This window comes from Opisthocomus hoazin, chromosome 15 (genome assembly GCF_030867145.1).
Source record: "Opisthocomus hoazin isolate bOpiHoa1 chromosome 15, bOpiHoa1.hap1, whole genome shotgun sequence".
In the NCBI taxonomy this organism is placed as follows: Eukaryota; Metazoa; Chordata; class Aves; order Opisthocomiformes; family Opisthocomidae; genus Opisthocomus; species Opisthocomus hoazin.
Window position 1 is genome coordinate 14,113,668 of NC_134428.1, and position 12,931 is coordinate 14,126,598.

The window sequence follows — 12,931 nt, forward strand, 5'->3', positions numbered from 1 at the left end:
CACGAGGGCTGAAAAAGCCTCTCACTCCCAGCTGAGTGTGCCAACCGCTGGCCCGTCCTTCCTGTTATACCTATGTCTCAGTCTGTCCTTGGAGGTACCTTCCCACCCCTCCCTGCCAGAAGCTTTGCAAGGAACGGGAACTTGCTGACACCTTAATTTCCTGCCAAGACTGCAGCACTCAGGCTACCTTGTAGTGCTGGCTTGGCAGGTGAGGACAAGAAGAAAGAGCAGCGAAACTTTTGTTTCTTGCCACCAAGACACCAGCTTTGTGCCAGACACCTGCTCAACATGGAGCATTCCAGGTCGCTTGGCTGCTTTGCGGGTGATTGCAGGAGCTCTTGCTGCACTTGGGCCATAGAGCTCTCATTGGGTCAGTGTTTAGCATCTTGGATTTCAATCTGTCTTACGTCTGTCTGAGGTGGATGTTTTGTTGCTCGTATACTCTTTTCCCTCAGCCTTGTGGAAAAAGAGAGATTGTTCACCCTTTCTCCCCTGGGGTTACTTCTTTTATCAGGGTCATCTCAGCCTGGTGAATACAAGGCATGCTCTGCTTGGTGCTGGTACCTGGCTTTGCATGCCCTCGGGCTCTGCCGACCTGCCGTGTGGAGCTGGGAGCCTGGCTATGTATCGCTTGCTGTGCACACAAATGCTTGAGCTGCTTTTGCTTGCTTGGTTGGCGTGACACACCATCAGGCCTGCACTCTGCATCCTTCTTTAGTTGTCCTGTGCCTGGCCTTCTCTGTGACTTTGTAACATGTCTCATGCTGTGTACCTTACCCGTCCCTGCACACTGTTCCCTGCTTACCCTGGACCCCGTGAGCAGGTGCCTACTTCAGTGGTGGGTGGGGAGATCTCTGCCTACGCGTGGGGGCCAGATTGGTGGAGGGCCATGTCTTGATCATGTGTGAAGTGGTCTCCTCCAGCCTGATGCCCCAAGCCAACCCCAGCTCCTCCAGCTACTCTTGCCTGCCCCTGAACTCCTTTGGGTTTAGGATGTGTGAGTTATGTCCTGCAGTCCCCAGAGAGGAGGCTCTGCCAGGACTGTGTGTGGGGACTGGACATTCAGAGCTCTTCAGGAACCCTTACGTCTCCCTGCAAGCATCAGATTGTATGTGAGTGAGAGTGGAGAGCTCCTCCTTTGCTGTTGAAGGTGGTACCAGGTCCCAGCCTGTCTTAGTCAGCCTCTAGGCAGGGGAGTTCACACAGCAGAGGGAAGACAAGGGCTAGTACTTGCAGCTTCAATCCTAGAATTAAGCCTCCTGCCATGTGGCTTCCTCTGGCGCAGCTTTGAGGGCCGGCAGGTTGGTCAAGAGCTGTGCGGTGTGCGGGGTGGCTGTGTTTTCATTCCTGAATCTTCCCTGGAGCAAGACAGTAGCTCAGAGGTGACTGACTTTATAGGTTGGGGGAGTGGAGGAATTAATGAAGTGACAAAAGTCCTGTCCTTTATCTGGGAGGCTGAGAACCAAGAGAACTCAGCCAAGTTCTCCTGGCTGAGAACTCAGGCAGGAGCTGCGCTGGCATGGATGAGTAAGTTAGTAAGAAAAGGAGAGTGGGAGGTATGCCATCACAAGGAGGGGTTTCTGCACATGGGAACACCTGGGGTCCGTCTGCCTCACTGGTTTCCTTCACGGGCTGGAGCAGCTTCAGGGACCTCTGTCTCTTCTTCTTGCTGTGTGCCAGAGGCAGGAGCTTGGGGTTGATCCTAGGAGGATCCTAGGAAAAGTTGATCCTGCAGCTTCCTAGATATGTTCCTTTTTTTGTTTCTTTTTTTTCTCTCTTTGGAGCCAAAACCTACTTTGAAGCTGGAGGGAAGGAAAGGGGGTTGGGCAGACCCAGATCCCCACCCTTCCTGCCTTCTTCGGTTTGGGTGGTGTGACAGAAGAGCCAGGCCCTAAAGGGTCAGCACTGCTGCCTGGTGGTGAGGAATGGGGTTTGTATGGAAGCATGCAAGTGGCTGCGCTGCTATCCTGGAGCCTGAGGAACCTCCATGGGAAAGCTCTGCTGTCCTGAACTCGCTGTAAGGGCCTGCTACTCAGGGTGCTGGTGGGGCAATTTGAGGAAGGGTCTGCCTCATGTACAACAGATCAGGGTAAGCGGGTGTGAGTGGTTTGGAGGTGAAAAGATCAAATCTGGTTTTATTTTGGAAGCAATATTTTGGGAGCATTAAGCAGTGTCAGTTGAAACCCTGTAATTGTTGCAGCTGCAAGGGGCAAAAAAACAAAATCCAAGCTCAGCATCTTGCTAAGGTGCTTAACTGTTAATTTCCATGAGTGAGATCCACCCTTCTCAAGACACTTCAGTCTGTTCGCATTGTTGCTTCCTCTCCTGATTAGGTAGGTGGAAGCAGTGCTTTATTAATTAGGAGGAAAATCCTGCTTCCTCCTGCCCAGACAGAGGAGCTCTTGGCAGCTTGCTCCCCTTCCATGCCTGAAGCCTCCTCTGTTCAGCACAGGCGATGTGCCCGCAGGGCATCTCCCTGCCCAGTGGGAGAAGTTCCTCAAAAATAAGGCTGAGTGCTTCCAGAGAGGCTTTCTTCTTTGTAGGCTTCTGTAATTGACCATTTCCCTTGCTAGAATGTAGTTTTCATTCTCACCTTCACTTGTTGCAGACTCTTCATTTGCTTAGTGTTGGCCAAAGGCATTTTCTGGCTCGCATGGCGAGTACATACATGCTTTGCATTGAGCTGTGATGCTGCTGCTCCTCCTGTTTTCCAGGAGGTTCGCCCTCTTCCCTCCTTGGGCCTACGTTTCTCCTTAATATTGTTCATTGGCTGCTCTCACCTGGCATGAGGGGTGACCCTGAAGAGAAGGATTTACTGCTTTGCCCAGAGAAATCCGATTTCACGCAGCACTTGCAGCCAAGCAGCCCGCTTAGACCGGACAGTCTTGGAGATCACTACGACTTAGCTAGGTTATCCTCCACCTATTTATAGATCTCTTCCTCTGCCCCGCTCTACCCACCATGGGGTTTTACCACACCACTTTAAAGCAGGTCTCGCAGCCTCTCCTCTCCTGCAGAGCGTTTGTGTTGAGCTCCCTGCTCCGACTCCCTGGTGCAGACCTGGCGCAGGAGGACGGGCTGAGACACAAGCGACGCCTTGGGAGCCGGCGGGAGTGCGGGCAGCAGGCATGTCTCTCTCGCCTGTTGTGGTGAGCTAAAACTGGCGTTTCCGTCTGTAGGAGGAGGAAGCAAAGGGTTCTGCTTTTCCAGCTTGAGAGTCAGCTGAGGAAGTAGTCTTGAACCACCCTGTGGAATTGCTTTATTTGGCAGTTTAGCTCTGCTCGAGGGAGGAAAAAGGCTATTAACTGACTGAGCATCCTGCCTTCTGTTTCGCTCAGCCTGCGGTGAACTGTACAGAGCTGTGTTTCTACCCATCTTGCCTTTATTTGTTGTGGTAGAAACCAAGTCTTGAGGCGAGAGACCGAGTTTGTTCTTCTAGCAGGTCTCTTAGTTGCCTCCCCGGTGCCTTTGCTCTGAGCACGTACAGCACTCGTCGTGGGGAGCCATCGAGGGCTGCGGCAGAAAGGCCAGAGACACCGTAGGTGTGGGACAACTGATGTCTCCAGTTAGTCTTGAACTGGTGATGCTTGGAAGTACTCTTTCCCTCACATCACATGGCTTTCATTTAGCCAAAAAATCAGATTTGTTACAAATTAACTGCTTCAATAGCAGGAAATGAGAGGGGAAGCGCCAGGGATCCATTTTGGCTGGATCTGCAGAAATCAGTGAAATCTTCCTGTTGGGCAGGTAGCGGGAAGCAAAGCGTGGAGATGTGCTGGCTGATGCCCAGCAGTTAGGCAGACCAATTAAAATGAGGAAATCAAGGTAGGAAAAAGCTCCTGGGCTTTTTTTCAGTTTCATTTTGTTAGTCCAGACTTTGCAGGTTACAGAGAAGAGACCGTGACCGAGCAGTCAGCATTCTCCAGCTAATGACCTAATGCAGGCACATTCCGATATTAAGCTCATAGCAAAACTGCACCTGCTCCTTGAGCTGCTGTGTTTGAGTGTCTGTTATCTATCAAGGCCTTTCTTGATCCCTTAGAACAACCCTGGGATTGAAAAACTATTTTAGGAGTCTTTGTTTCAGCCTTTTTACTGCACAAAGTAGTTTCTTCGCAGAGGTCTTTCTACAGTTCATTCATCTCTGTAAATCTGGGTGGATAATTGAATAAGCTCAGCTGTGCTTATATTTTTCTTCTTCCTCGTTTCTTCTTTTTTTGCTCTGTTAAATGTTCCCTTGATCCGTTCCTCCTGACATACATCCAGATTGACATGCCTTTTTCCTTTAAGGAGAGACATGTGTATGTTTTAAACTTCTTTGAATACTAGAGGACATGAAATTTTTCTGTGGCTGAGCTGTGAGGATGCTGAAAGAATAACTTCTGAAAAGTAGGAAAGAGAGAGGGAGAACAGGAAAAACAGTCAAACCCCAAAACCTTCTTCTGTGGGTAAGGGGATGCTCAGTATCAGCTAAGAATTGGCTTGAGCTGAAAGAAAGTATTTCATTACACTGTGTGAAATAGTCACAGAAAACATATACTTGTGCAGATACCCAGTCTGTCAGTTTTCAGGCTCACTGTGGTGTTAGTGGGGAACAGGAAAAGACGGGTACTTTATTTTACATACAAGAAAAACAAAATCTCCTCACTGCATACAAGCCATCAAATTGTACTTCTTGTAGCTGAGGTAACTAAAAACCTGGTGTGCCAGTCAGAGCCTGGAGCTTTCAGAATAACCCTTTTGTGTGTGTAATTTCCGAGGGATGCTGGTCTGGGCTCCAAGTAAGACTTGCTTGTCCCCTTTTCTGCTGCTTTACCATGGTGGCAAGGGCTTTCTGCTGGGCTCTGTGTGCTTTCCTTCTCTAGTCAGGCTGCTTCCCCATGCCTGGGAGCTCTTGGTGCTTAACTGGGGAGAGCCTCTTCTAGATCCCATGTACTCCCCATCTCCAGGCAGTAAAAACTGGGTTCGGTGAAACGGCCCTTCCCATCCCAGTGAGCGCTGGGATGGGGATCCTGGTCAGAGCATGCGTTAATAGGCTGCTGAAAATGGAGGGTTGTTGCTTAAATCATACCTTATCTTTCTCTCTCTTTCTTTCCTTTTTTTCCCCTTTCTCTCTCTCTTCTTCTTTTTTTTTTTTTTTTTTTTTTTTTTTTTCAAACTCATGATCAGAACCGACCTTCCTTTCTCCAGTGTGTTGGGATCTTTACAGGAGCCCATGCCGCAGCACCTCGCCTATTCCACCCGAACTGCCCGTGCCACTGGCTTGGACCTAACCTAGGATAAATCTCAGCGTGGCCTGGGTAGGGGGGAACCATGGGGAGCTCTGCCTCATCGCTGGCCGCGGAGACGGAGTCGGACCATGGCTTCACTAGCGCACCCTATCCCGGGCACCCAGCCGTGAGCTGGTATAGGAGTAGTCACAGTGGCCCTGTTTGGGAAAGTGCCCTTATAACACGGCAGCAACAGCATTTACACCACCGGGTGCGAAGGTAAGGAGGAGGGGAAGGAGCCTGCTTACCTGCTTACCTCTCAGCTTGAATCCGGGGCAGTGCATTTGGCAGATAAGTGGCTTTGCATCCTACTGGGTGTTGGGTCCTTTCGTTCAGAGGCTCAGTTCAACTCCTCATGAAAGCTAGAGCCGTTTCCACTGACCTGAGTGATGCCAAGCCACGTCCTTTTTACGGGGCTGCTGATGTCTCCTGCAGAGTAGACTGCGGGACTCATCCCAGCCCTTCCTCACTCACCTAAATTGTGAAGGTGGCTGCCTGGGAATGGGATCTCCGTTCCTTTAATGAGCTTGCCATGCTCTTGTGGCTCCTCTTCTTTCTGACCTCCAGATTACAGTGTAGGTGTCACGGCTGGAGGATTGTGACTCCAGGCTGGGTGACAATAAGAAGCAAGAGTTTCTGAACTCAAAAGAGCAAGAGAAGCTGTTTTTGCACAAAAGCCGTGAAGCGCTTTGAGTACCACATCCAGGGGAAAGAAACACACCAAAACAGAATTACTCTGAGGAAGAGCTCAATGTTTCCAACCCTCAGTTTTGGTCCCTCCTCAATGAAATCATCACCTCAGATGTGTCCGAGTCATTGCCTCTGCCCCTTCCCCATCAGCCACTTGCAGTGAGGATTTTTATTTCATGTTGGAGGGCTGGTGTCCTGCATGCAGTCTCTGACAGGTTGAGAGGTATGCCAAAAGCATCTAAAATCCTCTGCCTAGGGGCTTGGCTACAGAGGCTGCTGTGTTTTGTGCTAATAACATTTGAGCCTTTGCCTAATGCCCGCTTTGTGTAGATTCCAGCCTGGTTGGGTGTTTGTACTTGCTTGAGTCTGTTTGGAGCCTCTAGTCTCTTAGGAGTAGCTGCTTGCTTCTGAGCATCCCCAAGCTGTTGTGGCTTTCCGCTGGAGGCATTTGCTGTGATGGTCACGTAGTATCTGTCATTTAGTCCTTGTTTTCTTGCCTTTCTGCTGCTGCAAGTCCTGGAATCTGTTTCACGATGTCTGGTGCACGACTCCGGGGCAAGCGACGTCATGCTTTGCTCCTTTGCAGCCTTGTCTTGGGCTTCCTTGTTGAGCTGGTAACACTGTGAGATCAATTAGCTGTTGTCTGTGCTCTCAGTCATGGGCTTGAGTTCCTAGCAATGCCCAAGAGGCCTTTGAAAAGGCTGTTTTGTGCAGTTCCCAACTTCTGTTGCTGTGTGTACCAACCTTTGTGGCTAGCCCACAGTTCTCGTTGGTGATCTGTGCTGTGCAGGTTTGTTACCTGTAGTTTAGAGGGATCCTGTGAACAGAGCTGGGTCCTTCCTGCAGGATTATTCCATCTGGACTGTTGCTCTTTCCCCTGCTGCCTGGAAGAGCTGGGGAAGGTGTTGACGGCTCGCAGATGAGTACTCCAGTATGCCCATGCACAGCCAGCACTGAGATTTAGGAGTTTCCAGGGCAGAGCTGGCACCGAGCACTGAAAAGGCTGTGTCTCTGCAGCCTCATGTACGCTAGATGAGGCTACTCGGGATTCAAAGTCTGCAGCTTGGAGGAGCTTGAGAAACTAAGTGAAGTCTTCACATGTGGAAATAAATTTCCTGAACAACCAGCCTTCGTGGTGGAGCGGATGTTGTGGCAAGAACAGGAACTGCCGGTCTCGGTGCAGATAAAGCCAGTGTCCTGTTAGGACAGGAGTGGTTTTTCTGATAATTATGTATTTCCCCTGCTAAAGGGAGAAGAGGACTCATCTCTACTAAGTGCTGCATGGTTCCTGGAGACAGGAAAATCACTGGCCATGATTCACCGAGAAGTGAATTGCGTGGGAAGAACTCGCTTTAGGCAGTGATTATGGAAGTGGTTTCAAAAGACCTGCTGAGATCAGCCAGGCTGTCAGGCATCAAAGTACCTGTGGTTCCCATGGCAAGATGGGTGAAACAACAGGGTGAAGCAGCAGCAGATGATTGGTTTACAGAGAGGAACAGATAAATATATTCTTTTAAAAAATTAAGTAAGTCAACAGAACAAGTCAGGGTATGTAGCCCTGCCTGTGAATGTCCTCATCCCTGGAGTTCTGTAGTGCAGGAAGGAAGTGGAGTACTGGGGAGTCAATTTGAGGCTGGACAGGAGTTCTGGGATAGACTTTGCTTTTCCTGCTGATTTCCTGCCACTGCCTCCAGCCACCTTCAGAGCTGATAATGCTTTGGCTGCTCCAGAGCAGCCCAGAGCCAAGCCTGCTCTGGTCTGTCTCAGGGATGAACGCAGACCTTCCTTGGCAGGAAGACGGGAACGTGAGTATTTCACAAGTGACTTGGGTCTGTACTTGTTGGGGGGGGGTTGGGGGAGGCTTCCCTCGCGGTAGGGTGGGAATAAGGGAAGAAACCAGTGCTGTTTGGCTTTCGAGATTTTAGAACATGAGAGGAGGCTGCTTTGCCTCCTGTTGCCTGGGTGAGGCTCGTGGTCTGGAGTTCCTTGTATGCTGAAGACAGGTGGACAGGAGGGAGAAGAAAAAGGGCCTTAATGGCAGAAGCGGTAGACTTGTGACATGCAGGTTTGAGTCCCTGGTCTTTTCTGGACCAGGCCACGCAGTCTCTTTCTATGTGTCAGCATCCCACCTTTTAAACAGGACCATGTCCCTGCCTTCCCCGGCGTGCCAGGAGGGGATAGCTCCTTAAAGTCTAGAGGTACTGAGTGTTATGTGCATGTTAGAGGGACCTTATTGCTGAAATCTCTGCTTAGGGCAAAGATGTTGTTTTTAAATACATCCCTGGTAGCTGTGTGTAGCCAGACAATTCTGGCTTAGTTACAAGTCCCCTTGCTCGTATGCTTAAAGCTGTTTGGCCTGGGCTGTTGTTGGATGACAGCATTCAGTTGAGCCCACGGACCCATCACAGCCAAGCTTCCTGACGTGCCAGACCTCTCGTGAAGCTGCGGGCAACAAGGTGCAGTGCCACAAGTCTGGGTGCTGGCCACAGGACATAGCTCCATTGCTGCTGCTGCAGTTGAACTGTTTGAGAGCTGTGGGCTCGTGGTGGCTTCTCCTGCTGCTGCTGGAATTGATGGTGGCAGCTCTTGAGTGTGCATCCTTTCACATCTGTAAGGTGTTAGGAGGGAATTAGGGCACTGAACTGTCTCCCAGATGAGATTTAAAGGAGTATTTCTGTTCACCTAGTCTTCATTGCCCATCATTCATAAAGAGGGACAGCAGGGTCCTGTCCTGGTTGAATTCTTGATGGGACCCAGAGAAGAATGAGATCTTAATGGGACCATCAGAGAGATGGGGCTCTTCCCTGCTGGACCTGCTGTGTTGCTGTGGCCCTTTCAGTGAGGTCTCTGCCAGAGCTGCGTACGTGTTAGAACCAGGCTGGTGAGCTGGGGGGATTAGTGTTGCGGAGTGCTTTGGGTGTCTTGTGAAGGGTCCGTAGCACGGAGAATTGCTTGAGTTCGCTCTGCTCAGGAGAGGCTTTTTTGGGGAAAGCGTTGCAAGATCTATGTGGCTGAATCTTAAGTTTCTCTGCCTGTCACTTGGTTTGGCTGAAGCTCTCTGAGCTCCTTCCTTTTACAGAGAATAGGCATTTTCTGGGGTTTTCTGCAGCATTTGGCAAAGGCTTTGTATTTTTCTATGAAAGCCTCTGCAGAATGAAATACCTCTACGCCTCAGTGACTGTGGAGGGAGGAACAGACTCTTATATTTTTTTTTTTAATGCTAAAAATATATAAATCCCTCTGCTTTTAGAGGGAAGCGAGGAGACCTGCATTTGTGGTTGGCAGCTGGTGGGAGGGCACTTGCTGCACTCCCCCACTCTCCAGAAGCACCGCTTAATTTTAGAGAGAAACCCAGAGCAACGGATCCATGCCCTTGGTGCCCTTGGTGTTTATGAACCCTGTGGCTTAAGTGTGTGAAGAGAAGGAAGTCAAAACTGCTGGGTAGCATCACACAGTCTATCTCAGGCTTTGAGCCATCTTGAGGCTGGTGAAGATGATGAGTGACAGGGAGCCATGTGGAAGGGGAATGCCACTGTGTGCAGCTCCTTCCCTCCCTCCTGTGTTGTGGCACTTCACCTCTGCGTGCAGCATAAGCAGAACTGCTGTCTAGAGGAGTTGTTTCTTGTTGAGGAAACCAAGGCCGAGAGGAGAAGTGAGGTATGTGGGAAGAAAAGCTAGTGGTAAAGCATCAGGTGACTCTGCAGGGTTTCCCTGCTTCTGTCATCGGACCTCAGGTCAGGCATCAGCCTCAGGAGGTCTGATGGCCTTGGTGGGCCGGTGTCCGTGCTCTTTGGAGTACAGCTATCCTGACAGAGCTGGGGTTGGGGCAGGCACAGTTCCCTGGTTTTTATCAGCAGGCTGCTTAGTTTCGGCTGTGCTTAGAGAGCTGATTTTGCGCCTTGCAGTAATCTCAGACTGGTTGAGGTTGGAAGGGACCTCTGGGGTCCAGCTGGTCCAGCTCCCCTCCCAAGCCTCCATGCAAAGAGCAGAGACATTGTGTGGCTGTGGAAAAGCTGGGGATAACCAAAAATCTGCTCTGACTCTATATCCACAGAGGAGGGATGAGGAGGGAAAAAGAGACTGCTCTTGTAAACCACAGGGTTACTAACATTAGCTCTGATATTCAGGACATACCTGTTCATCACACTGGAGTGGAGCCTGTGCTCCCCAGGTGCTGCAGTGAGGTGGATGTGTCCCTGTGCGCTTTGTGCTCCCTCTGGAAGTTGTGGTGGCATTGAAGTTCGGCTGGGATTTGGTAGAGCAATGATGCTGCAGGCTGTCGTGGATACCTGCTTGATGGGAACATTGGGCTTGTAACTGTTCGCTTGCCGGTTCTCCCAAAGCATGTGGCAGCTGGCATAATGTCTTGCTCAAGAAAGTGTACAGTGCCAAGGAGCTGGCAGCGTGGTGTGCCTCATCTGCCTGAGGCTTCCAGTGCTGCCCGTCCGCTTTCCATGCTGGCTGCTCCAGCAGTCCACTGGCTCACAAAGCCTCTTAGTTTAAATTAGGGCTATTTATAGCTTTGGAGATGTGAAGAACCTGGAGGATGGCACAGAGTAGCGGAGACCGAAGTTTGCGAGAAGTACCCAAACAAACTCTCCCTTTCTACCGCGTCTGCCCCGCAGTCTTCCCCATCTCCATTTCCCACAAGTGCAGGTAACTGAGCTATCCTGCCTGCTTACTCTCTCCAAGGAGAGGGCAAAATCCAGTGCAGGAGTCAATCGGAGCTCGTGTGCTCATCTTACCCAGCGGAGTTGGCTGAAGTCTGAAGGGAAATGCCTGAACCGCTTGCCTGGAGTGTTGCTGTCACAGCATGGAGAGCACAGTGGACCTGTCTGTTCGGTAGTGCCAACCTTACGAAAGAAGAGCAGCACCTTTACTTGGTTTTGGGGTGCTCCTAATGCTGCAATAGCTGACCCTGGCTCCCAGGGATGTAGATTCAGATCCTTCTCCAAGTGCAGGCTTTGGGTAATTTTGCTGTGGTGCTCTCAGGATGCCACACTGCATGAAGCGGATTCAGCTTTAGCTATGCCTAGATCCATGCTGCTCTCCTCTTCGTCTGTTTTGGGAAGAGATCCTGGAGATGTGATTTTGCTGTGAAGGAAGCTGGCTTCTTGTACTCCGTGCTGTGGCAATGTGTGGTTGGAGGGCCTGGTAGAGCCCTTTGGCACTCTGTTTGAAGCAGACGTGTTTCCAGTTGCAGGTATTTTGGGAAAGGGATTGGTAGGTGGTGATTTCTTTTTTATTTATTTATTTTTTTAATAGCAGAGAATAGTAAGAGGAACCAGAGCAGGGACTTTTCCAGAGCAACCGTTTTATATTGCTCCCTTGACTTCTTGTGGCTGCAGAGGCAGGAGCTCAGTCTAGTGTTTCATGGCAAATCACTCACACCCCTGAGAGGTGTCACACATGTAGCCTGGAGCTGTGGAGTGGTCTCAGTCCTCCAGAAGGAGCTGATGGATGGATGTGATGACAGCAGGATGCTCAGGAGCCTGGCTGACCTGCTGCAAGGAAAGAGAAAATGTAGGAAAATGGGGTGTGTGGGGGAAGCGTTACTTGCTTTTTGTCCCAGGGTCACGCGAAAGAGCAAGGCTGGGAACCAGAAGCCTGTCCACCTAACACTGCTCAGCATCTTTCCTGGAGGGAGATGTACCTTTGTTAACCTTGTGCTCCTGCTGTCGTGGGCTTGTGAGGATGGGGGAGGTGAGGGCAAGAACAGTCTCCTGCTTTCTGCCCGTGGGGCAGGCAGGGAGCTCCCTTCCCCTCCGAGCTGTTCAGTGCTCCCACGTGGTCAGCTGTTTCCTGGGTTCGTTCTGGAGCTTATTGCTTTTGTCCAAAATTATCAGGTACCGGTTGCTGCAAAAGGCACGTGCTATGTTTCTCCGACTGGTATCTTAATCCAGTTTGACATCGGTGGCTCTGGGCTCAGGTCTCTGACTGACGCGATTCAGAAATGGAGAGAGGCAGACACGCAGAGCTGCAGTCTCCCTTCGCTTGTCTCCACCCGCAGCTGCGAGCGCCTGGCCTCAAGCTGGCCGTGGCTCTGAAAGGCTGCCTTGATCCTGTCTCGGCTGGAGGCTGGTGCTCGTGCGTGGAGGAGATGGAGGGGAGCGCGTACTGAAGGAACCCTCTGCAGCCCTTTGTCCCCTCGGATGAAACAGCCCCCCTGGTGCAGGGCTGCTGCAAACAGAAGGGCAGTTGTTCAGGGGACGCAGAGAAGAACTATTATCTGTGGCTGGATGCTGTTTACGTTTGGCAAACTGAGGCTGCATCTGTCTGTTCCTGCCCAGGGATCCACAACCCACCCAGGTAGCTGAGCCTTGTCAGCCGCTCTCCTCAACGAACTGCCCTGGGCTTTTATTTGAATTGGGTACCTTCCCATGCTTCTCGCCCCGCTGCGCCTGCCAGCCTTCCCGCTCTGCCTGGTGCTGGCAAGGCGCCGGTAATGCAGCCAGCAGCCTGTGCCAGCCGGTGCATCTCACAGCATCCGTGCCCAAAGCATCACTGAATCTCTGCGAGGGGTAGGTGCTGAAGGTCACCGTGAGGAGGTGTGAAGAACTGATCTGAAGAGAAAGAAGCTGCTTCTGCATTACAGATGGCATTTATGAGGCTGCAGCAGGACATTCAAACCAGAAGGAAACTTGAAGTGAAGTGTGAACGCAGCCTGCAGCCCTTCTGGATGGTGGTGGGACAGTCAGCGGGAGAGCCGGGGCAGTGCGGGGGGTGAGGAGGAGAGTTTGGGCTGCGGGTGCTTAAAGGCTGCCAAGTCGGCAGCTTGCTGGGAGCTGGAGGGCCCTCACCTGCCCTTGCCCAGAGCAGCTCAGAGCTCGGCTTTGTCTCCAGACGCACGGGTTCAAGCCCTGCTGCTCCCAGCACTCAGAGTGGTATCACATGCTGGGCCTTGCAGTTACATAGAGCTGGGCTTCTGCATTTGGAGCGTGGCAGATTTGCTAGAGCGAAAGGAGATGCTG

The 12,931-nt window shown here is 51.2% G+C and overlaps 1 protein-coding gene across 22 annotated transcripts in view; it reads left to right on the top strand.

Annotated features, from left to right (window-relative positions):
• CAPN15 (calpain 15) overlaps positions 1-12,931 on the top strand; it is a 59,259-nt gene that overhangs the window by 11,363 nt on the left and 34,965 nt on the right. For 15 of the 22 annotated variants that reach the window (XM_075436566.1, XM_075436571.1, XM_075436575.1 and 12 more), the window contains one exon: positions 5,170-5,489. The exons of 5 other annotated variants lie outside the window; for them this stretch is intronic. In XM_075436566.1, coding sequence (XP_075292681.1) covers positions 5,314-5,489 — 176 coding nt within the window. In that variant the 5' untranslated portion in view covers positions 5,170-5,313. Of the gene's footprint in view, positions 1-2,453; positions 3,150-5,169; positions 5,490-12,931 lie in introns of those variants that run through there. 2 more of the 22 variants (XM_075436578.1, XM_075436580.1) reach the window with 2 other exon arrangements.